Raw genomic sequence first — 22,725 nt, 5'->3', positions numbered from 1 at the left:
GATTCCCCAGCTCCACCCTCCTGATGTCATCTTCGCATTGACTGGGCCAAAGGAAGGATGTCCTGGGCTGCCTGGGGAGGCAGAATCTTACACCCCTCACCCAGGAGTGGCTACTTACCAGCAGAGCTTAAGATTGTTGGGAAATTGGCATGGGTGGCTCAGAGGCCTTTGGTGCATGATGGGACCCAGGCCCCCGCCCCTTCAAAGTCATGGGACCCTCCTGGAGGGGCCTGAGGGCCTGTGAGAGGGAGGGTAGTGAATCTTTCCCTCGGAATGCCCATGGGGGAGAGATCCAAGTATTATGGTCTGCTCGCTATGTATTGCACCCCCATACTCTTTGTGGGACCCAGAGGGCCGTCCAGCTTGCACAAGGCAGACATAAAGATTCAGTGATGGGGGGTGAGAATATCTGAGCTGGATTTCAGAAAGGTGGGGGACCTTCTTTTGTACCCCAAGCTGGGGAAGCAGATGCGGCAGTCACAGCAGACTTCCTGCTTGTGATGGAAATCCGTTTCTGCTGGGCCTCTTGGGCCTAGTTCCCCTCTCTCTGGCCAGTGGACATGCATTTGCTCCGTAGTGACCCCCCACCCCACTCCCTTGTGGATCCAGGGCTGGTGAGCCCATCCGCAGCTCTGCACTTCTCTGACCTGGTATCTGCTCCCCAGCCCTTCCCAAAGCCTGACCCACATCTTGGGCCCTTGGTAGAAATGGAGTTCAGGGTGGGGCCAAGTCAGCCTCCCCAGGCCTTTGTCTCTGGGAATGTCTGCCTCCTGGTGAGGGGAGGCAGGGCCTGGAAGACACATTGGAAGCTTTGTGGCTTCTCTCTCCTGGAGCGAGTCAGGGCCGTGGTTATCATTCATTCAGAAACTGTTTATTTCAAAAGCATCTCCTGCCAGCCTTTTATGTTTCCAACACTTTCTTTGCTGTGATTTTCTATAGTTGTTTAATCAATTATCTTTTTTTTTTTTTTTTATGAATGACTCTTTTTTATGTTCTCTGCCTTTCCCTCTGATGCTTTTAGGACTCTGAGAAGCTTAGGGGTAATTTAGGGTACATCGTCCCTCCTACCTGGTACCTGGCCTGGAGCCTTCAGAACTGGAGGCTTCAGGCTGCCCTCTGCACCCTCCTGCCCTGGGAGGCCCTGGTTGCAGGTCTCTTTCTTGGAGTCAGGAATCCTTAGCTGCCTCTTCTTAGGCCTGCTTTCCAAGCACCCCATGCCCATCCACCCTCCCCCTCTGTGCCGAGGGTGAGGACTCACCTCGAGGCAGTGTTGGGGCCTCGGGAGACACAGTGGGTGGCATGGAAGACAGTCCATGCTCCTCCAGCACTGCACTGTCCAGGGACGCATGTCCACTCCCTGGCCACCTCCCCCCGCTCCGTAAGGATCTCGGTGGGACTGGGTGACTCTGCTCCCTTGTCCCAGATCTTCTCAGAGCTCCTGATACCCAGGTGGGCAGGAGGATCTCCGATGGCTCACAGTTCCAAACAGCCAGGCCCTGTGTCTTCAAGGCCTCCACAAGGCCTTGGCCCACATGGCTCCTGCTCTCCGTAGGCTGGGGGAGAGATAGGAACCAGCTTCCCCTTTGGGCAGCACTGGCTCAGGGTCCTTGGCAGAACCTCAGGGGCCCAAGGGTTCTCCAGGCCACGCCTACCTCTCCCACCACTCAGGCTGGCCACTGTCAGACAAGCAGGTTTCTGGCCATCAGGCCCAGAGAAGGATACTGCCCCGATGGGACTTTCTGGGGTGGGGCTGGGGAGCTCTGCTCTTGGGAACATCGCTCAGAAGGCAGGGCGCTTGTGGTCTGAGTGCTCCTTCCACCACTGCTCAGGCTGACGCCAGCCAGCTCAAAGCTCAGAGAGGGATGGGCCCTTGCAGGAGCCTCTTGGCTCCCAGCTTGGCCATGGTGGGCAGATCAGGGAAGGCAGCCCAGCCGGGCTTCCTCCAGTTTGGGAAGACACTCCCGCTTTCAGCCACCACAGCATCACCTGCATCTGGTAAAGCACCCCTGAGGGCCTCCCTGTCGTCCTGTGAAGATGACCGCCCTCTCTCTAACACCTGGGAGCAGGAGGCTGCTGCAGCCTTGTCTAAGGGCTTCATCATTTCAGAGCTTTAGGCCAGCCTCTGCGAAATGAGGGCCCAGCCACGAAAAAGTACACATTCTCACCATGCTCCTCCCCTATTAAAACTTTCAGGGAGGCCTGAGAAGGGGTTGGGTGGTGGGCAGGAAAGGTGGAATGAAGGAATGAAGGGAGCTAACAGCATTCTCCATGTTCATGGGAAGTGTTAGTTTCACTGGGTGGGGGATGTTGGCAAATGACAGGGCAGTATGGAAACTGTTTTGTTTTTCTTTATGGGGCTTGATGAACTGTTTAATTAATGCTTGTTCTTGGGAAGGAGGTATGTGTGTGATAAGGACACATGTGGATAATCAGGAGAAGAACGGGAATTTGGGAGCCCTAGAAGGAGTGTGATTCCATGATTCAGTGTCCACCGTCATCCTGGACTGTTCCAAGGGACTGCAGTGCCAAATGTCACAGTGGACTGTCCTGCTGAGGTCCTTCGGATGGTGTGAGTCTGGACCGGACACCATATACTCTGGGAAGTGTAGTGCTGAGAGAAACGAGATGGATGGAAGATCACAAAAGCTTCTGTGGGTTGGGAGTGGAGTTTCCAGAGTCAGGAAGATTTCATGAGGCAGGAGTCAGAGGCTGGTGGTGCTCTGGCCAAGGAGCAGGGTTATAAATGGAGAGCAGCCAAGATGGAATCCCTCTGAGGGTGCGACTCTTTGGGGGATTGTTTTCCCCACGGAGCATGGGATGATTCTATATGGTGAGTGTCGTTAAATTCCCTCTATCATGGGCTGTCTCTCTCTTAGGTGTCTCTCAGCCTCTGGCTGAGTCTCACACAGCCAGCCCACCTACAAGGTGCAGTATGGGAGGAAGCAAGGCCGACAGTTAGAAGGAGATGAGCCCTGGCCCCTTTCATCTGGTCTCTGTCTAGGTGACCAAAGCTCACTTGGTCCTGGATATAGTTAGCAGCATGAGGAGTGATGTTCCTAGGACCAGTGGACAGCATGGATGGTGCCTTCTAGAAGGTCTTAACTCCCCATTAAATTCCCAGCACTCAGACAGTAATCCATACATAGCAGTGATTCAGTAAATGCTTGAATGATACTTGATGTGGTATCTTCACTAGAGATATATGAATATTTAGCAAGGGCAGGGAAATACGCTCAAAATCACTAATCACTACAGAAATGTAAATAGGAACCATAACAAGACACAATTCCACACCCATAGAAAGATGAATGTTAAAAAAGACTGACAGGGGCCAGGCGCGGTGGCTCACGCCTGTAATCCCAGCACTTTGGGAGGCTGAGGTGGGCAGATCACGAGGTCAGGAGATTGAGACCATCCTGGCCAACACGGTGAAACTCTGTCTCTACTAAAAAATACAAAAAATTATCTGGGTGTGGTGGCAGGCACCTGTAGTCCCAGCTACTCAGGAGGCTGAGGCAGGAGAATGGCATGAACATGGGAGGCGGAGCTTGCAGTGAGCCCGGATGGTGCCACTGCACTCCAGCCTGGGCGACAGAGCAAGACTCTGTCTGCGGGGTGGGGCAGGGGTGCAGGTGGGAAGACTGACAGGCTGGGTGCAATGGCTCACACCTGTAATCCCAGCACTTTGGGAGGCCAAGGCAGGCAGATCACCTAAGGTCAGGAGTTTGAGACCAGCCTGGCCAACATGGTGAAACCCCGTCTCTACTGACAATACAAAAATTAGCTGGGTGTGGTGGTGGGTGCTTGTAATCCCAGTTACTCAGGAGGTTGAAGCAAGAGAATCACTTGAACCCAGGAAATGGAGGTTGCAGTAAGCTGAGATCATGCCACTGCACTCCAGCCTGGGCAACAGAGCAACACTCCATCTCAAAAAAAAAAAAAAGAAGAAAAACAAAAACAAAAAGACTAACAACACCAGATGTTGGCAGGGATATGGAGTAACTTGGGATTCAATATATTGCTGGTGGGAATGAATGATGATGCAGCCACTTTAAAAACAGCATGGTAGTATTTGCAGAGTTAAACATATTCTTACCATACAACCCAACAATTCCAGTACAAGAGAAATGAAAACTTTCACAAAGATTTGTAAGTGAATGGTCATAGCAGCTTTTTTTTTTTTTTTTTTTGAGACAGAGTCTCACTCTGTCACACAAGCTGGAGTTCAGTAACACAATCTCAGCTCACTGCAACCTCCGCCTCCCAGATTCAAACATGTCTTGTGACTCAGCCTCCTGAGTAGCTGGAATTACAGATGCACACCACCACGACTGGCTAATTTTTGTATTTTTAGTAGAGACGGGGTTTCACCATGTTGGCCAGGCTGGTCCTGAATCCCTGACCTCAAGTGATCTGCCCACCTTGGCCTCCTGAAGTGCTGGGATTATAGGAGTGAGCCACCATGCCTGGCCAGCAGCATTATTCATAAAAAATAAAAAACTGAAAGCAACCCAAATGTCCATCAACTGATGAATAAACAAATTGTACTATGGAATACCATTCAGCCACAAAAAGGAATGGCATATTAATATACGTGTAACAATATGAATGAATCTCAAAAATATTATAAGAGAAATAATGAAATACAAAAGACTATGTACTGTATGATTCCATTTATATGAAACTCTAGAAGAGGCAAAATTATAATGACAGAAACCAGATTAGTAGCTGCCTGGGGCTGGGGTGGGGAAGGAGATGGGCTGCAAATAAGCAGCAAGAAATGTTTTAGGGTGCAGGGACTGTTCTATATTTTGATCGTGGTGGTGGTAACATAATTGTATATAATTACCAAAATGTATCTACCTGCACACTTAAAATGTGTGAATTTTATTGTATATAAATTATAAAATATAAATTTTAAGTAAAAGAGACCCCCACATCTAGATACACCATGTGCAAACTTCTGGCAAACCAATAATAAAAATAAAATCTTGAAGGCAGCCAGAAACAATAGACAGAAGAACAAAGAATTACAGAAGGCTTTTATTCAGAAACTATGCAAGCCAGAAGTCAATGGAGTAACATCCTTAAAGTACTGAAAAACAAAAACAAAAAGTCAGTCTAGAATGCTACACTTTTCTTTTTGTTTGTTTGTTTTTGTTTTTCAAAGACAGAGTCTTGCTCTGTTGCCCAGGCAGGAGTGCAGTGGTGCCATCTTGGCTCACTGCAACCTCCGACCCCTGGGTTCAAGTGATTCTTGTGCCTCAGCCTTCCAAGTAGCTGGGGTTACAGGCACACACCACTACACCCAGCTAATTTTTATATTTTTAGTAGAGACAGGGTTTCACCATGTTGGCCAGGCTGGTCTCGAACTCCTGACCTTAAGTGATCTGCCTGCCTCAGCCTCCTAAAGTGCTGGGATTACAGGCATGAGCCACTGTACCCCTAGAATTCTTTTTTTTTTTTTTTTTGAGATGGAGTCTCACTCTGTTGCCCAGGCTGGATTGCAGTGGCACGATCTCAGCTCACTGCAAGTTTTGTCTCCAGGGTTCAAGTGATTCTCCTGCCTCAGCCTCCCTAGTAGCTGGGATTACAGGCGCCCGCCTCCACACCTGGCTAATATTTTGTATTTTAAGTAGAGACGGGGTTTCACCATGTTGGTTAGGCTGGTGTCGAACTCCTGACCTCCCAACCCTAGAATTCTATACTTCTATGCTTAATAAATATTTGTGGCTGAATTTATTGGAGGTGGTTATAGGGGAACATGGAAGGAAAACTATAAAAATGCAATTTAGTATTTGTTGATAAACCATACAGCCTGGCTAGCATTGAAATTGGTTGTCTATATAACTTTTCCATTACCAACTGAACTGTGCTAGAAGAAATATTAAAGGAAGTTCTTCAGACAGGAGGGGTATGACACCAGATGGCCATTTAGATCTCCACAAAAAATGAGGAGCCCTGAAAATGGTAACAATGAAGGTCAATTTAGAAGTTATAATGGGGGCGGGCGCGCACGCCTGTAATACCAGCACTTTGGGAGGCCGATGCAGACGGATTGCCTGAGGTCAGGAGTTCCAGACCAGCCTGGCCAACATGGTGAAACCCCATCTCTACTAATAATACAAAAGCGAGGCTGGTGTGGTATCGGGGGCCTGAAGTCCCAGCTACTCATGAGGCTGAGGCAGGAGAATCACTTGAATCTGGGAGGTGGAGGTTGCAGTGAGCTAAGATCGTGCCACTGCACTCCAGCCTGGGCGACACAGTCAGACTTCGTCTCAAAAAAAAAGTTATAACGGCGTGTTCATTAGAACTACAGACCCCAGACCCCAGAGCTCTCAGATCGCTGGAAGGATTTCTGCGGTGGGCCTGCTGTGTGCATGATAGACAGAGGACAGGTGGGAAAGAATCACAGACACCTAGTAGGACAACGGGGCATGGCTTTGTCTCGGTTTCAGAGCACCGACACAGCATTTAGTCACCATTTACCTTCCTGGGAGGTGGGTTAGGCAGCGGGCACACTAGCCCTGCTTTGTGGGAACAGAAGCGGAGTCTCAGAGAAGACAAGTGACTTGCCCAAGAAGCCTTATTAAGTACCAGCCAGGGCAGCGTATTTTCTATTCCGCGTGTTGTGGGATAACTTAGTGCCGTCCCCTCCGATGAACCAGTGCCTGCGAAAGCCCTTGAGATTTGGGAAGCGGGCGGCACAGATCTTGGAGGTTACCTTGTTCTTAATCAGTCCTCAGGCAGTAGCCTCTATCGCGAGCGAACACCCGCTTCCCGAGGCCGTCGGTCGGCAGAGGAGGGGCCAGGCGCCCGATCCCAGATCCCCTTCCCCCGCCCCGCCGGGCCCCGCCTGCGCGGGCACAGCCGTCCTCCCGCAAATCCCTCCCGCGGAACCCCGAGTCCTGCCTGCGCGGAGGCGGTACCGCGGGCAGGGGCGGGGCGCCGCGGCGCGTCCGTTGCTAAGGCCGCGCAGCCTTAGTGACCGAACGCCCTGCGGCGGCCGCGCAGGCGCTGTGGTGGGCTCCGGTGCACTGTGGGATGGAAACCGGAGCGGCGCGTCCTGGCGGGACCGGGCGGCGGCGGGGCCGGCGGCGGCCAGGGACCCGGGCTTAGGCTCGGCCGAGCCGGCTGAGGGGCGCGGGCGGCCAGCGGGCAGCGAACGCCGTCATGAACGCGGCGGTGGTGAGGCGGACGCAGGAGGCGCTGGGGAAGGTGATTCGGAGGCCGCCGCTGACAGAGAAGCTGCTGAGCAAGCCCCCGTTCCGCTACCTGCACGACATCATCACGGAGGTGGGCGCCGGGGGCCGGGCCCGGCCAGGTGCGGGTTGGGATTCCGGTGGGCGCCGAGGTCAGGGCCCGGGCCGGGTGGCGCCGGGTGCGAGCCGGGCTCGGGCTTAGCTGCGGGTCGGGGGCCGGGGCTGGGCCGGAGTCAGGGCCAGGGCCGGGTGTGAACCGGGTGTGGGCCGGGCTCGGGGTGCAGGTCGGGGACCGGTTCAGGGCCGGGTGTGGGCCGGGCGCAGGGTGCGGGTCGGAGGCCGGGGTCAGTTCCGGGGTCGGGGCGAGAGCTCTGTGCCGCCCCTGCCCGGGAGCCCGGCCTGTAGGCCAATTCCGCGGCGCTCTCCTTGAGGAGGTCCTGCCCCTCCCCCGGCTCCGGGCCTCAGCTTACAGGAAGGCTGCGGGCCCTCGGGGATCATTCTTACTTCTTCTCTGCCTGCCCGTGTATCTCCTTAGAGTGCATCTTCCATTATTCCTGGCAGAGCTGCTTCTGTGACTCCTGCCTCGTCTAACCCTGCAGAACCCCTCTCGCTTGCCCTGAAGCACGTAGCACGTGGAAGGCACTCCCTAAATCCTGGGAGAATGGAAATAATATTTTTTATACAACCCTTCTGCCCCAAAGTTTCCCTCCATACCACATTTTGGGTGCTTAATAAATGCCTGTGGGTGAATTTAGTGGAGGTGGTTGTAGGGAGACTTGGCAGGAAAAACTGTAACAGAGCTGCACACCCTGCCCTAAATTGAGATTGGTGGTCTCTGTAGCTTTTCCCCACTTGCGAATGGTGTGCTCCTCAGTGACGGAGACCTGGCTTGCTTATTAGCATGGCTCTGGTGATCTGCACTGGGTAAGGTACGTAGAAATTGCACAACAAACATCCCCTATTGAGTGGGACCTGTCAAGCTCGTGGTAACTCCCTGGTAACTCTCAGTAGCGTCACTGAAGCGGGCGCAGCACCCATTTCCATGATGGACCCAAGGGCACGTGGGAACTCAGAGGTGTGTTTTGGGATTTAGGATTCAGGTTGGACTTGCAGACTTCCAGGGCCTCATGACCTCACCTGGTGATGGTTCTCAAGCTCTGTTTCTCACTCTTTTCAACAGGTTGGGTGCCTTATTCTTGCACAGACTTTGCTTTACTGGTTCTGCCCTCCTACCTTAGCTTATAACGTGTGGTCTCCTGGAGCGTGTGCCTCTGTGTTAAAACAGTGCCTAAAAATGCTGTCGAATCCACCCACATCCCAAGGCACCGCCAGCCCTGGTCATGTCCTCCCAGCTGGTGCAGCACTTACAGCCTGTCCTGGACAGTGTGTGGGGAGGGGACCTGATGTGTGGATAGCCCGGTGGGAGCGGGACAGTGTGCCGCATCACCACCGTCCCGTGAAGTAAGCAGATGCCCGTCCTCTGACCCAGAGGGAACAAGAGCCAGTGTAAGCACAGCCCAGCTGTGGCTGCCAAAGCCTTTATTCTCCCAGTCATGTCTGCCCCACTGAAATGCAGAGCCCTAGGGGGTAGGCGCAGGGAGTGTGCCTTATCCTTGTGGGGCAGTGGTGGCGCTCAGCTCACGGTGGCTGTCCAGTCACTACCGCATAGTTGGTCAGAGGCATCCTAATGGGAGAGGAGAAGGAACATGGGCTGGGTGCTGTGGCCCACGGCTGTAATCCCAGCACTCTGGGAGGCCAAGGCGGGCAGATCACTTGAGCCCAGGTGTTCAAGACCAGCCTGGCCAACATGGTAAAACTCCATCTCTACTGAAAATACAAAAATTAGCTGAGTGTGGTGGTGCACCTGTAATCCCAGCTACTCAGGAGGCCGAGTAGGGAAGATTGCTTGAGCTGGGAAGGTTGAGGATGCAGTGAGCCGTGATTGTACCACTGCACTCCAGCCTGGGTGACAGAGTAAGACCCTGTCTCAAAAAAAAAAAAAAAAAAAAAGGATTGCCTTCCTGGCCAGGTAGATAGGGCGTGTGGAACGAGTTGCGTGTTCCCAATTAGGAACGACTGGTCTGCTCTTCTCCCATAGACTTCCTCATCTGATGCCAAAGTTGATTTCTCTCCCTGTGTAAAGATAAATAAATGATCACCTACTTGATAAAGATGTTAGAATGACTGACATATTGGAAAGGATTTTCAGATAATAGGTGGAGCACCTCTTATGAAAATGCTTTACTGTCCTGAATATTATACATACATCACTATATTAGTATTTTAGCTGTAGCTAAACTAAACACCCCGTTTCATTAAGCTAAGTGTGGATCCTGTGACGTTAGTGTCTCTTGTCACTTACAGTTATTGCTCACAATTTTTTTTTTTTTTTTAGAGGGAGTCTTGCTCTGTCACCCAGGCTGGAGTGCAGTGGCACAATCTCCACTCACTGCAACTTACGCCTCCCGGGTTCAAGCAATTCTCCTGTTTCAGCCTCCTGAGTAGCTGGGACTACAGGCACATGCCACCATGCCCAGCTAATTTTTGTATTTTTAGTAGAGATGGGGTTTCGCCATGTTGGCCGGGCTAATCTCGAACTCCTGACCTCAGGTGATCTGCCTGCCTCGGCCTCCCAAAGTGCCGGGATTACAGGTGTGAGCTACTGCACCCAGCCTGTTGCTCACGATTTTAACTGCCAGCATCCTGGGAAAACCTCAACAGGGACAAAATGAAAATGTTCCAGGAATGTTAAATGCAGGATGCTCTTAATATTCTACCTGTCATCTCAAGAAAAACAGTAGCACACCTCTTACATAGTGTGGTGTGGAATGAAAACTCCTAGATTCATTAATACCTAACTTGATGCAAATTAAGGAGTTGTGGCTTGATTTCAGAGGAGGCTGGCATTAGGGTGGGACTGTCTTGTTTTTAAAACACGTCTCCCCATAATAAATATGCTTTATTAGCTGACCTAGAACATGTGGCTATGGGCATACCTGTCCTTACCACATACCATGCAGCTTGCTGGTAAGGGTCCCGGCTGTTCAAAATGCTTGTTGCTACAAATTGTATTGATTTTACAGTAACCTACCACTGAGACAACCCAGGACCCTGGCTGGGTGTGGGGGTTGAGAGGAACAGAACAAATAATTGCCCTAAAAGCTGGTTTTAGGGCTACTTAGGAGATACAGGTTACCTGAGGGAAGGGATGATTGGGGAGTGAACCAAAGCAATGAGGTGTGGAGCCTGCCACCATCTTAAGAAGTGAGTAATGACACGTGGTGAGGAGAAAGACCCTTGTAGAACTTCTAGTCTTAGAAAACTAGGCTGAGAAATTCCTTTTTTCTTCTCTTTCTTTCTTTTTTTTTTTTTTTTTTTGAGACAGAGTCTCACTCTGTTGCCCAGGCTGGAGTCCTGTGGTGCGATTCCAACTCACTCCAACCTCCGCCTCCCGGATTCAAGCAATTCTGTTGCCTCAGCCTCCTGAGTAGCTGGGATTACAGGTGCCCACCACCACACTTGGCTAATTTTTGTATTTTTAGTAGAGACAGGATTTCACCATGTTGGCCAGGCTGGTCTTGAACGCCTGACCTCAAGTGATCCACCTGCCTCGGCCTCCCAAAGTGCTGGGATTACAGGTGTAAGCCACTGTGCCCAACCAAAGTTCCTTTTCTTTTTGGAATCTATTCCCTCCGTTGCACCTGAAGGACTCTTGTAAAATGCTGTTCCAGGTCCTCCTCGTGGTCCTTCGGCTCGGTTCATGTCCCTGAGTGGCTTCACAGGGCCTCTGCACCAGGCCCCGAGTGTCTCTCTGGCCTCAGGCTCCTGCCGTCCTACATTTCTTTTGATCTCTTGCACAGGACTCTGTGGGTCCTGGACCTTGTGTGGACTTTTTTTTTTTTTTCTTTTTTTTGAGATGGAGTCTGGCTCTGTTGCCAGGCTGGAGTGCAGTGGTACGAACTCAGCTCCCTGCAGTCTCTTCTTCCCGCTTCAAGTGATTCTCCTGCCTCAGCCTCCCGAGTAGTTGGGACTATAGGCGTGCGCCACCACACCCAGCTAATTTTTGTATTTTTAGTGGAGACGGGGTTTCACCATGTTGGCCAGGATGGTCTCGATCTCCTGACCTCACGATCTGTCCACCTCAGCCTCCCAAAGTGCTGGGATTACAGGTGTGAGCCACCACGCCCAGCCGTGTTGGACTTTTTTATGTCTGGCATGTGCATCCGAAATGTCCCCTTGCCCAACTCTTCTGTAAGCCTGGTCCCCATCTAGGTATGATTCCTCCAGGAGGGGTTCCCTGCCACTCCTGCCCCCTCCTGGATTGTGGATTAGGTAGAAGCCTGAGTGCTTCCTTAGTACCTGCATGGTGTCATCTTTACCCGTCTGTCCACACAGCCAGACGAAGTTCTGAGAGGACTGGCTGGCTTCTGCCCTGCACAGCACATGTAGTAGACATCAAATATTTCTTGAGTAAGTGGATGATTCAAATCTGGGCTGCTAGTCAATTCTGACATCTCCCAAGTGTGGAGTTGAGTGGATGAGGCTGATGAGGCTGTCTGTGAGGCTGTCTGTGAGGTGACATGGTGGCCTTTCTTTCTCTCTTGAAGGTGATTAGAATGACTGGTTTCATGAAGGGCCTCTACACAGACGCCGAGATGAAGTCTGATAATGTGAAGGTGGGTTTGAGTTGGGCTTCTCCTGTTGACTCCTCGCCTTAACGGATGGAATTTTTTGTAGGCCTGGTAGTGTGGCGTGTGTCATTTCTCTGTTGCATGTGGTTGGAATACAAGGTCAGTGAATTCATAAATTGATATATCTACCCTTTCTCATTTCATTTTCTCATTGTGGCAACTGGATGTCATGCTAGTTTTATTCACTGAAAAATGGGATTAGTATTTCAAAGGTTAATGCTAGCCCATTAACTAAATTAACGGCTTTAATGAATTGTTTTTGTTTTGTCAGTAAAAGGTCAGTATTTCTAGATTTGTTATATATCTAAAAACAGCTTTGTATGTAAACAGAAACTATCCTATGCCTGTTGAACATACTGAAGATAATGCACACTCTTCAAAGTATTGTAATATTTGTATTTTCAACGGAAATGTTTCAGGATAAAGATGCAAAAATTAGCTTCCTACAAAAGGCCATAGACGTGGTTGTAATGGTGTCGGGAGAGCCACTGTTGGCCAAACCAGCCCGAATCGTGGCGGGGCATGAGCCTGAAAGAACAAATGAGCTGCTCCAGATAATTGGAAAATGCTGTCTCAACAAGGTACTACTGCCGTCCTGGCATTTTGAACTTACTTAGTACTTGAGTAAAAAGTAGTCGGGGGTGAGGGACTCACACGTGCGGGCAGTTTAGGGAAGGAGTTTCAGTGGCGTCTGTCAAACACTGTGCTTTGAATCTGATCCCACCCCTTCTGGAGCCCCAGAGACACAGGAGGAGTAATTTAATACTGAATGATAAAACAAATAAGGTATGTAATATGCAAGTTCTGCAAGCTTTCAGTAGAAAATCGAGAACCCCGCAGGCACACTGTGCCCAGCTGGAGGCTGGAGGCTGGAGGCTGCAGGCCCAGGCTTCCATGCCCTCTGGCTTTCTCCTTTCTGAGGCTCCCTTGAGGACAGGTGGCTGCTTCCAGCCAGGGCTGCAGTGGCTGTAGGAGCTGCTTTTCTTCTTCGCTGGGTCTTATGGGAGTCTGTTCTCTTCCTGCATCTCCAGCTGCTGGTGTCTGCTTGCCTGTCACCCTTTCTCTCTCTCTCGGTTGCTGTTTCAGTTGTACGGGGAGTAGATTTTTTCCTTCTTGAGCTTTTCACTGTGGGCTAGAAACTTGGGTGTCAGGCCTCAGGCTTCTCTGGTTAGGTCCAGCCTGGGCCATGTTTGCCCAAATGTTGGAGAAGGTCTTTCCCCAGGGTCTTCCTTCTTTTGAAGGCTGAGTAGTCCTCCGTGGAGGAGCAGGTTGGACTTGTATTGAGAGTATAATTCATACAGTTTTTCACATACCTAGTGGGTGGTTGGCTGGAGGCTAACCTTAAATGTGACCCAAATGGGAGCAGGTAGGTTTCACCCCCCTCAACACAGTGGGTCGTGGAGGTGCATAGTGGTATCAGGCCGACTCCTAGGAGGCCCCCTCAGTGCAGGTCCAGCATGCAAACATAGAGACTTGGAAGCAGACCTTGCCAGCACACTGCCCTCTGTCCCTAGGCTCCCCAGCTCCCCTTCCCGGGTCCTTTATGTTTCTCATCTTTCTAAAAAGCACATCTGGCTCCTGTCTCCTCTGCTGAATCTTCTCCGGCTTCCAGTAGCCTCGGGGCTGGGCCAGCTCCATGGCACAGCTTGTGAGGCTCCTGGAGACCTGCTGCTACTTCTCTGCCTTCAGATGCTTCTCTCGTTTCCCATACCTTAGCCCTCCATTCCAGTCGCCGCGCACCCCTGCATTCGGCCCTGGCCCGCTGTCTCCCGTCGGCCTCTTGCCCTGGTGCCTGCTGGCTTCTTGGTGCCTGAGCTGCCTTCCTCCTCCAGCCTCACCCGGCAGCAATGTGGCGTCTGTGAGCGCTTCCTTGAGCCTGGGCCTCTCCTCCCTCCCAGGCTGACTTAGGTGCCCCTGTAGGCTTCCTATAGGCTGTTGTTTAATTGTTGTGTTTATCTGTGTCCCCAGTACATGCTGTGTCTTTGGCCTAAATGGAGCCTAGCACGCGGCAGTCACTGAGCGTGTGCTTGTGAAATGAGTGAGTGAGTGAGTGGGACTCCTGACTGAGTTGTCCTACACTCTGGATGGCTGTCAGGGATGCTGGAGAAGGAATTTTTGCATTTGATGGGGCTTGAATCAGATCAGTGGTTTTTTCCCCATAATTTTATTATTGTGTTAAAGTCCATATAAGATAAAATTTGCCATCTTAACCATGTTGAAGTGTACACTTCAGTGCTGGTAAATTCATTCATGTGCAGCCATCACCACCTTCCATCTCCAGGACTCTTCTTCTTGCAAAACAGACTCTGTCTCCATGAAACACTAACTTCCTCTTCTCCCGTACCCTGGCCCCTGGCATCCTCCATTCTACTTTCTGTCTCTATGAATCTGACTACTGTAGGGACCTCGGATAAGTGGGGTCATAGAGTGTTTGTCCTTTTTTTGACTGGCTTATTTCACTTAGTACAATGTTCTCAAGGTTTATCCATGTTGTGGCATGTATCAGAATTTCATCCCTTTTAGGGCTGAATAATATTCTGTTGTAATGGATATACCATATTTTGTTTATCCACTCAACTGTCAATGGTACAGTTTGCTCCCACATTTTAGCTATTATGAATAATACTGCTATGAACATGGGTATACAAATATCTCTTCAAGACCCTGTTTTCCATTTTTTTGGATAAATACCCAGAAGGGGAATTATTGAGTCATATGGTAAATCTGTGCCTAATTTTTTGAGGAACTGTTATACTGTTTTCCATAATGACTGCATCATTTTACATTTCCATCAACAGTGCATGAGAGTTTTAATTTCTCCTTATCCTTGCCAATGCTTGTTGTTTTGTTTTTTTTTTTAGGAGCAGCCATCCTAATGGGTGTGAGGTGGTTAGATAAAATCTTAAGGCACTTATGGCTGGGATTGTGTGATCCCATTAGAAGTGTAACGTATTTGTAGTAGAGTTGCATGGGTCAGCTTTATTGACCTTGAACACACACATTCACATTTGACAGCTTGGGTAGACTTGAACCAGGATTCATTTAGCTTGGGTGGACGCTACTGTTAGTGACCAAAGTGCTGAAAGTAATAGTTATCAAGATATGCTGTGCTTTGTATGTGATAATAACATGTTCAAAAAATATTTTATCCTTTGAATTTCACTGTAGACAGAGAATCTGTCTCATAAGCTATCTTTGAATGGCGATGTTCTATTTGTTACGTGTGCGGATCTCATTTCACCTAACACCTCATTTCCTTCCATTTGGACGACAAGCTCTCTAGTGACGATGCGGTGCGGAGGGTTTTAGCTGGAGAGAAGGGAGAAGTGAAAGGCCGGGCCTCACTGACCTCAAGATCTCAGGAACTGGATAATAAGAATGTGCAAGAAGAAGAGTCCAGAGTTCACAAAAATACAGAGGTGAATTCCAAGTTGCACATCTTCGAAAATGAAATAGTCTTTTTGTAGTTTAGGTAAAAACATTCATAAATGACTTTATTTTTATTTCGTAGGATAGAGGAGACTCTGCAATAAAAGAGAGAAGTACAAGCAGAGATCAAAAACAGAAGGAAGAATTGAAAGAAGACAGCAAGCCAAGAGAAAAGGACAAGGACAAGGAGAAGGCCAAGGAGAATGGTGGAAACAGACACAGAGAAGGGGAGAGAGAGAGAGCTAAAGCCCGGGCCAGGCCAGACAGCGAGCGACAGAAAGACAGAGGCAACAGGGAGCGGGACAGAGACTCCAAGCGCGAGAAGGAAACAGAGAGAAAGAGTGAGGGGGGGAAAGAGAAGGAGAGACTGAGAGACAGGGACCGAGAGCGCGACCGGGACAAAGGGAGGGACAGGGACAGATGGAGAGTGAAAAACGGGGAGCACTCCCGGGACCCGGACAGGGAGAAGAACAGAGAGCATGACAAACCCGAGAAAAAGGTAAAGTCTTGCTGAAAACCTCGTCTTTTGCTTAGCAAGAGTTTGTGCTGGTCTCAAACATGATTTTTATCTTTCTTACAATATGACTAGGAAACTGGTTCTCTTTTATGCCTATTTAAAATGATGACAATCTTGGATTCTCAGTAGAAACCCAAAGAGATACTTATTTGTTGTCAGTTGTGTTTTGGGTTTTTTTGTTCATCCCCTAATAGAAGTTTATTGTTCAGCCGATCATTTATTAAGGCATTATTCTGTGAGTTTTTAACCATTTCCTACTTCATGTCCAGGGAGAATTCTGCTGGATTATAAGCTCCCTAAGACCAAAAGCCAGAGATTTCACTCATGTTCACTGTTGGATGCCCGGTTTGGTAGAGTGTCTGACACATAGCAGCTTTGCAGTAAATATTTGGTGGTGGAATGGATTGAGCATCCAGGCAAGGGGTGATGGGCTTTTCTGATCATGAAACACTGGATGGAATTGATCAATTGATAGTGGTTCCTGAGGTCTCCCTTTATGGAATTTTGATGTGGGAGTGGTGGAAGATAATTTGAAGGGGAAGTCAGGAAAATATTAAATGCTTGCTCTTTTTAGGGTTTAATGATTCCCCACCAGGCATGTAGAGAAATCAACATTTTTCAGAGTTTGAGCTGATTTGCCAAGTTGCTCTTGTCCTTGTCTCGCAGGTGTTTTAAGATGTGTTGCTTCTCCTGTGCATGTCGTTTGTGTCACTCTCAGTATTGCTCTGAAGGCTTTGGAGCAGCCTCCACCTTAGCGTTGCAAGCAGTGTTTATGCGCAGTCTGAGTTGTGCATGTGGTGTCTTTAGGAGCATGGACGTTGCTCAGTTATTAAGGATTAGGGCTGCTTTCAAGGGCTTTTAGGCATTAGCAGATAAGTACAATAAGACCTGAGTTTACTGTAATTATTGTTTAATTAAGTTTTCAGGTAAATTTAGGGTTTGCCAGAAAATCCTATTGGTTTCAAACTGTTTTCTAAATGTGTCAATTGTTTCTGGACCCACCATGTGTATTGGGGACGTTTTCCCAGACACCCATTCTTTGGGGGATGTCAAATTGTAAAGCATCCTGCGAAGCTGTTGGAAATCATCTTGTCTCCAGCTGCTAGGAAGGAGGACACTGAGGTCGGGAAGGGATCCAGATCTGCCCAGTTGATCCAGCCGGGCAGTGAGGGGCAGGGCCTGAGCTGGTGCCATGGCCTCTTCCTCCTGGGATAGCCATCTTGTCTTGTGGCACTGCGTCTCAGGGTGTACCTGCCCAGGGGAGGGGGGTGGGCACCACAGGACTGACCCTGAGGGAATCCTGTAAACCAGGCTTTCCTGTGGGGGTCAGTACAAGCTCGTTTTGCGATCTGTGGGTCACAATGGGATGGGGGTGCCTATCGGGCAAGATTGTGGTTTTGTTAGTAATTGAACGTAGTGTTCTACAGGCACTTTGGAGTTTCACTATTTAAAATGTCACTCTTTCCCCCTCCACTGCACATCCTGGAGTAATGTACCCTATGATATGTGTCATAACCTGGCTTTCCTTATGAGTCTTAGAAATTACAAAGACATTCTCCATCTCTTGCTCCTTTTTAGAGGTGTAAGAAAAAGTATTTTTCATGGACCTGATTTTTCTGACGCACCAGTGTATTCGGGTGTATTTTGCTATGCAGGCAGCCTAGGAAGGGGCTAACCTTCCTCAGCTCTCAAGGCCTTCGGATTGAGGGTCCCCACGTTATGTTCCCTAAAACTGCTAATGAGGTGACTGGCTTTTTAAGTAGAGAGAAACCATTCCAAAGAATTTCTTAGAGGCTCGGCCGGGCATGGTGGCTCACACTTGTAATCCCAGCACTTTGGGAGGCTGAGGCAGGTGGATCACGAGGTCAAGAGATCGAGACCATCCTGGCCAACACGGTGATGAAAACCTGTCTCTACTAAAAAAAAAAAAAAAAAAATACAAAAATTAGCTGGGTGTGGTGGTGCGTGCCTGTAGTCCCAGCTACTCAGGAGGCTGAGGCAGGAGAATTGTTTGAACTCGGGAAGCGGAGGTTGCAGTGAGCTGACATCACTCACGCCACTGCACTCCAGCTTGCGTGACAGAGTGAGACTCCATCTCAAACAACAATAACAACAACAATAAAAAGAAATTCTTATAGGCTGATATTTGGGAACATATCAGAGCCAAGTATAATGGTGGTTTTGTTTAAAAGCGTCTGAGACCATGGTGAAGTGAGTTTTTCCTACTCGAGGCTGGTGCTTACTTGGCTGCCGTGAGATTTGCGTGGATCTCGTGTGGTGGTTTTGCTTGCCAGGCTCTTCTGTGGACAATCGGGGGCTTCTTCATTGAGCTGCATAGGTCTGGGAGGCAGCTGCATCCTTTCCTCTGGTAAAAAGTGCCAGGCAGGTGTGAGCTGCTGTGAGGCGCCTCCCAAGGAACCCCTGTTCCCAGGTACCTTAGTCACGTCTACGCTGGGGAGGCAAGAGACTCAAGTTCTAACCCCGGTTCTGCCTCAGTCATTCTTTATCCTCTTCCCTGTTTTATTTCTGTCTAGTAGAGAGGCTGATGAGATCCCAGGCTACCTCATGGGCTTTTGCGAAGAAGAGGTGAAATAGTAGATATGAAAACACTTGGAAAATTAAGAGTGCAGTTGAGAGAGGCCAGGTGCTAGGTTAGACTGGCCATGTGGGGGTCCTGGGCCCCCCCTTAGCTGCCTCTTTTATGGGTAGCACGTGTGCAGTGCCCAGCTTGCAGTCATGGGTAATTACTGCTGATACAATCTGATACCTTCATAATTAACTTATGAGGACATTGAATTGTTGAAATATTGAACAGGCATTCTTTGCTTTTCAGTCTTCCTGGAAGAAAATCTCAATGAAGATAATTGTTCTACTCCTTCTACTCTGAAATATGTCTTCTAGAGAAGTGATTTAAGGTGTGAGATGAGATGGTGTTTACAGTTTTCATGTAGTTTATGTTATGAGAGTGCTTTCCTCACTTAAAGTCTGAAGCCTTTGCTTAAAAAGAATTGCCCCATTCTATTAATAAAGTTAGCCTGTGATCAGCAGAGGTGGCTAGGAGCAGTTTCTCCATGGGTATTGGAGGTTTATATTGTTCATTCCCTCCCTCACTTCCAGATCCCCGGGTTTCACTGCGATGTGTTTCCAGAAAGTTCGGTGTGGCATAGGGATTCGTGTTCCGTGTAGCTTCCTGAGAGGCAGGAGTATTTGAAGTCCTTGCCCACCTACTCTGCTCTTATGGGAAGAGATCTCCCTGCCATTGGCTTGGAAGACTCTTGGGGAATGCAGGCAGCAGTAACAATTGTGGCAATCAGAGCTGGACTGGCGATGTGGTGTTCTCATGGGAAGAATGATTTCACTGTTGGTCAGTGTTATAGAAAATATCTTGGCATATTTTTAGATATTACGGATTGGAATAATTCTAAAAGTTTGAATTTTTTTTTTTAATAGTCAGCAAGCTCAGGGGAGATGTCTAAAGAGTTGTCAGATGGAACTTTTAAAGACTCCAAGGCTGAAACAGAGGTAAACTTTAAAAAATAACTTTAAGAGATGTCAACTTGTAGCTGTGTTGAAATAGTGAATGCTGTGTGCTCCCCTGGTCCACTGAGGCATGGAAGGAGCACATGGTCTGGGACTATCTGTAATAGGTCCATTTTATTTGGTTGTAAAAGTAATGAGTTAAATACTTTACCTCCTGGTAAAATAGATGGGTATGTGTATTCTCTGATTTTCTGTGGGGCACTCCTGGGTTTACTTATGCCTTTATATGACAAGTGTGATGTGTGGTGTGATAGGGTTGTCGTTTTGGGGAGAAGGGGGAGGTGGCACTCAGGATGAGTCTGGAAGCGGCGTAAGTCACCAGGCAGACGGGGCCAGTGGGAGGGACCCCTCCAACCTCTGGTTGGCCTGTTCAGGACTCCACGATGCATTTTCTGGGGCTGGGTATGGTAGAAGCTCATCGTCTCCACGTGGGCCATCTTGTGGAGGTTACACTCATCCCAAGCAGTAGGGGCCACTGAGAGGTTGAAGCCAACTTTTGTAATCCAATTCGCATTTCAAGAGGTATTCAGGAGGCTGCACGGGAGATGGGTTAGGCATAGAGTAGAGGCTGGGAGGCCAGTTAGGGGAGAGAGGTGGTGAGACTGGAACTGTGCCAGTGGAGGGAGGAATAGGATGTGCTGTTTCCTTTGATTTGTGTTCTGTTTAAATACATGTAAATTTTTACCTTCAGAGTTGCTTACAAGTGCATGTAAGCAATTAAGTATATAGCAACAGAAGTGGTGTCCTCATGAGCACATCTGATAAGACAGTGTTTCTCAAAGTGTGGTGAGCAGATTGTTGACCTTTTTAGGGCTGTACAGAACGATGGAATTCTAAATATAGCGTGAAAAGGGTTTTGGCCTCCGTGTAATTCACAGTCTCAGGTTTTGAGTCCTTAGTGGTATTGAGTTTTTAAAGCATATGGGCACTATTGCTGGATTTCATACTTGTTCTTCCTCAAGAAGAGCTTGAAAAGTAAGCCTGCTTATGATATTGCTGTGTAATGCATCAATTAATTTCTTTTCATTCTTTTTTCTTTAAGACTGAGATTTCCACTAGAACATCCAAGTCATTGACAACAAAAACATCAAAACGGCGATCCAAAAATTCAGTGGAAGGTACTGCAAAACTTATATATGTAGCTGAAAATATGGATATTAGTGGGGTTTTTTTTTTTTGTCTTAATCCCGATGTCTAGTAGGAAAGAACTCCTATGTCTGGAAAACAGACTTGCTGTGTCTGGGAATGAACAGTGTGTGGAAATAATGAAGATTTGTGGCTGCTACACATGCATGTGTGCACAAGTGTGTGAGCTGATGACATCAGGGCAGAGTAGCCCCTCTTTGCTGGAGATCTGTGTTGTGATCAAATTTTCATTTTCCAGAAATACTTATCAGCCATCTTCATTTCAGTAGTTCTGTCCTTTGCGTTGGTAGTCTGCATTTAATCCTCATGCAGGTTGGACATAGAGCATGTAGGCAGATAATGTTTATGTGTTTAAAAACCGCAGAAATTGTGATTGGAAGTCATGCTAAAAGCCGAACGTACAGGCCTGGCCTGCGGTCCGCTGAAGGATAGTACCTCATCATCTTGCCTAACACAAGAGTGTCAGGCAAATGCAGGGAAGCCCTGTTGGAGGCCACTGGCGTTGGAGGCTTATTTTTCATTGAAGTATGAAGTTACTTTGAATGAGCAGTGCTGGTTTCTGAAAAATCATCCTTTTCCTAAATTGTGTAAGTTAAAGAAGGGTGGCAAGATGTAGTAGTGGGAGTTTTCCCATTAGAAAGGAGGCTTAGATGGTAGGTTCCACGTGTGCACAATAATTAGTAATGCATTTGTGACCAGCTTAGTGCCAGAAGCCTTTGCTGTCTTTTGGTTGACCACTGTGGAGTGGGTTTCCAGAAGCGCAGTGGCTGGCACAAAGGGTGTGGCATTATGGCTACTGCGTGCCCTTAATGGCCCTTCACCCCACACCTTCTCCAGTGTTGTAAAGGCCTGCTGATTTTGATGGACGAAAAACAAAAACGTTGATTACCAGTGAAATGGTACTTGTCGTCGTGTGTGAGTGTTTTGGGCTTCTCTGACCTGCCTGTTCTTTGGTTTCCCTGGGTTCTTCTTGCTTCTGGAGTCTGCGTTCTTACTGATTTGCTTGTGCGTGCTGTATGTTAAGGACATCTGCCAATTTGCCAACTTTTGCATGAGTGTTTCTTTTTCAGTTTGTTCTACTAATTATATTTGGTTTGGTTTCTGATTTGCCTAAGTGTTAAATTGTTATGTGCTTGAGGCCTCTAATCTTTTTTTTTGGTAATCTGTCCAGAGATTTGAGAGGTGATTTGCGTTTTATCATACATTTTTTTTTACTTAATTTCTTATGTTATCTCTTACTTTAATTTGTGGTATAAGGTGAGGCTCTGAATCTATTTTGTCAGAATAATTCATCTGTGGTTCCAGGATCACTTATTCATTGAACGCTTCTCTCCTGCTCTGTGATGCCTTTTGTAGTCTGGGTTATGGGCTTTTTTGTGTGTGGTGTTTTTTACTTCCACATTTTTATTTTTACTATTAGTTTCCTATCATTGTTCTTTTCTGAAAAGTTTTAAGCCATCTTATTTGCTTATTCTTCTGGATGAATTTTAAAAGCACTTCATGACTCAAGAATTCCACTCTTGCAAAATAAACTAACGTCTCAGAATTTAATTGGACTTGTGTTAAATATATGCTTTCATTAGTTTAGGAAGATTAGGCACCTCCAACTTCAGCTTAGTAAAGGTGTCCCCCTCTTCCGAGAACACGTTGCATGTACTTGGGTGTGTCTGTTGGTCACAGTGGTTGCTCGCTGGTTTATTTTATTTTATTTTATTTTATTTATTTATTTAATTTATTTATTTATTTATTTATTTTGAGACGGAGTCTCACTCTCGCCAGACTGGAGTGCAGTGGCGCAATCTTGGCTCACTGCAGCCTCCGCCTCCCAGGTTCAAGTGATTCTCCTGCCTCAGCCTCCTGAGTAGCTGGGATTACATGTGTGCGCCACCACGCCCAGCTATTTTTTTTGTATTTTTGGTACAGACAGGGTTTCACCATGTTGGCCAGGCTGGTCTTGAACTCCTGACCTCAAGTGATCCGCCTGCCTCAGCCTCCCAAAGTGCTGGGATTACAGCCGTAAGCCACCACACCTGGCCTGTTGTTGCCTCTTAATCCAGTAGTTCTTCTGTTGATTCTTTTGGCTTTCCTAAGCAGACAGTTGTATCATCTGCTCTTCTTTTCTAATTGCTTCTGATATGTGCATCTGTGTTTACTGGTGAGCTTGTGCTCTAGGGTTCTTTTGTATGATCTTAAGAGATTT

The 22,725-nt window shown here is 48.2% G+C and overlaps 1 protein-coding gene across 8 annotated transcripts in view; it reads left to right on the top strand.

Moving 5' to 3' along the window:
- Positions 1 to 7,034: 7,034 nt before the first annotated feature.
- Positions 7,035 to 22,725, top strand: part of TRAF3IP1 (TRAF3 interacting protein 1) — a 79,606-nt gene continuing 63,915 nt past the window's right edge. For 3 of the 8 annotated variants that reach the window (XM_058436808.1, XM_058436807.1, XM_058436805.1), the window contains exons 1-7: positions 7,048 to 7,296; positions 11,810 to 11,878; positions 12,313 to 12,474; positions 15,169 to 15,312; positions 15,405 to 15,821; positions 19,290 to 19,361; positions 20,422 to 20,497. In XM_058436808.1, coding sequence (XP_058292791.1) covers positions 7,174 to 7,296; positions 11,810 to 11,878; positions 12,313 to 12,474; positions 15,169 to 15,312; positions 15,405 to 15,821; positions 19,290 to 19,361; positions 20,422 to 20,497 — 1,063 coding nt within the window. In that variant the 5' untranslated portion in view covers positions 7,048 to 7,173. Of the gene's footprint in view, positions 7,297 to 11,809; positions 11,879 to 12,312; positions 12,475 to 15,168; positions 15,313 to 15,404; positions 15,822 to 19,289; positions 19,362 to 20,421; positions 20,498 to 22,725 lie in introns of all 8 variants that reach the window. The other 5 variants (XM_032753212.2, XM_058436813.1, XM_032753195.2 and 2 more) reach the window with 5 other exon arrangements.

Source organism: Hylobates moloch, unplaced genomic scaffold (assembly GCF_009828535.3).
Source record: "Hylobates moloch isolate HMO894 unplaced genomic scaffold, HMol_V3 SCAFFOLD_1, whole genome shotgun sequence".
In the NCBI taxonomy this organism is placed as follows: Eukaryota; Metazoa; Chordata; class Mammalia; order Primates; family Hylobatidae; genus Hylobates; species Hylobates moloch.
Note: the sequence above shows the minus strand (reverse complement) of the source record. Positions and strands in the feature narration are given on the sequence as shown.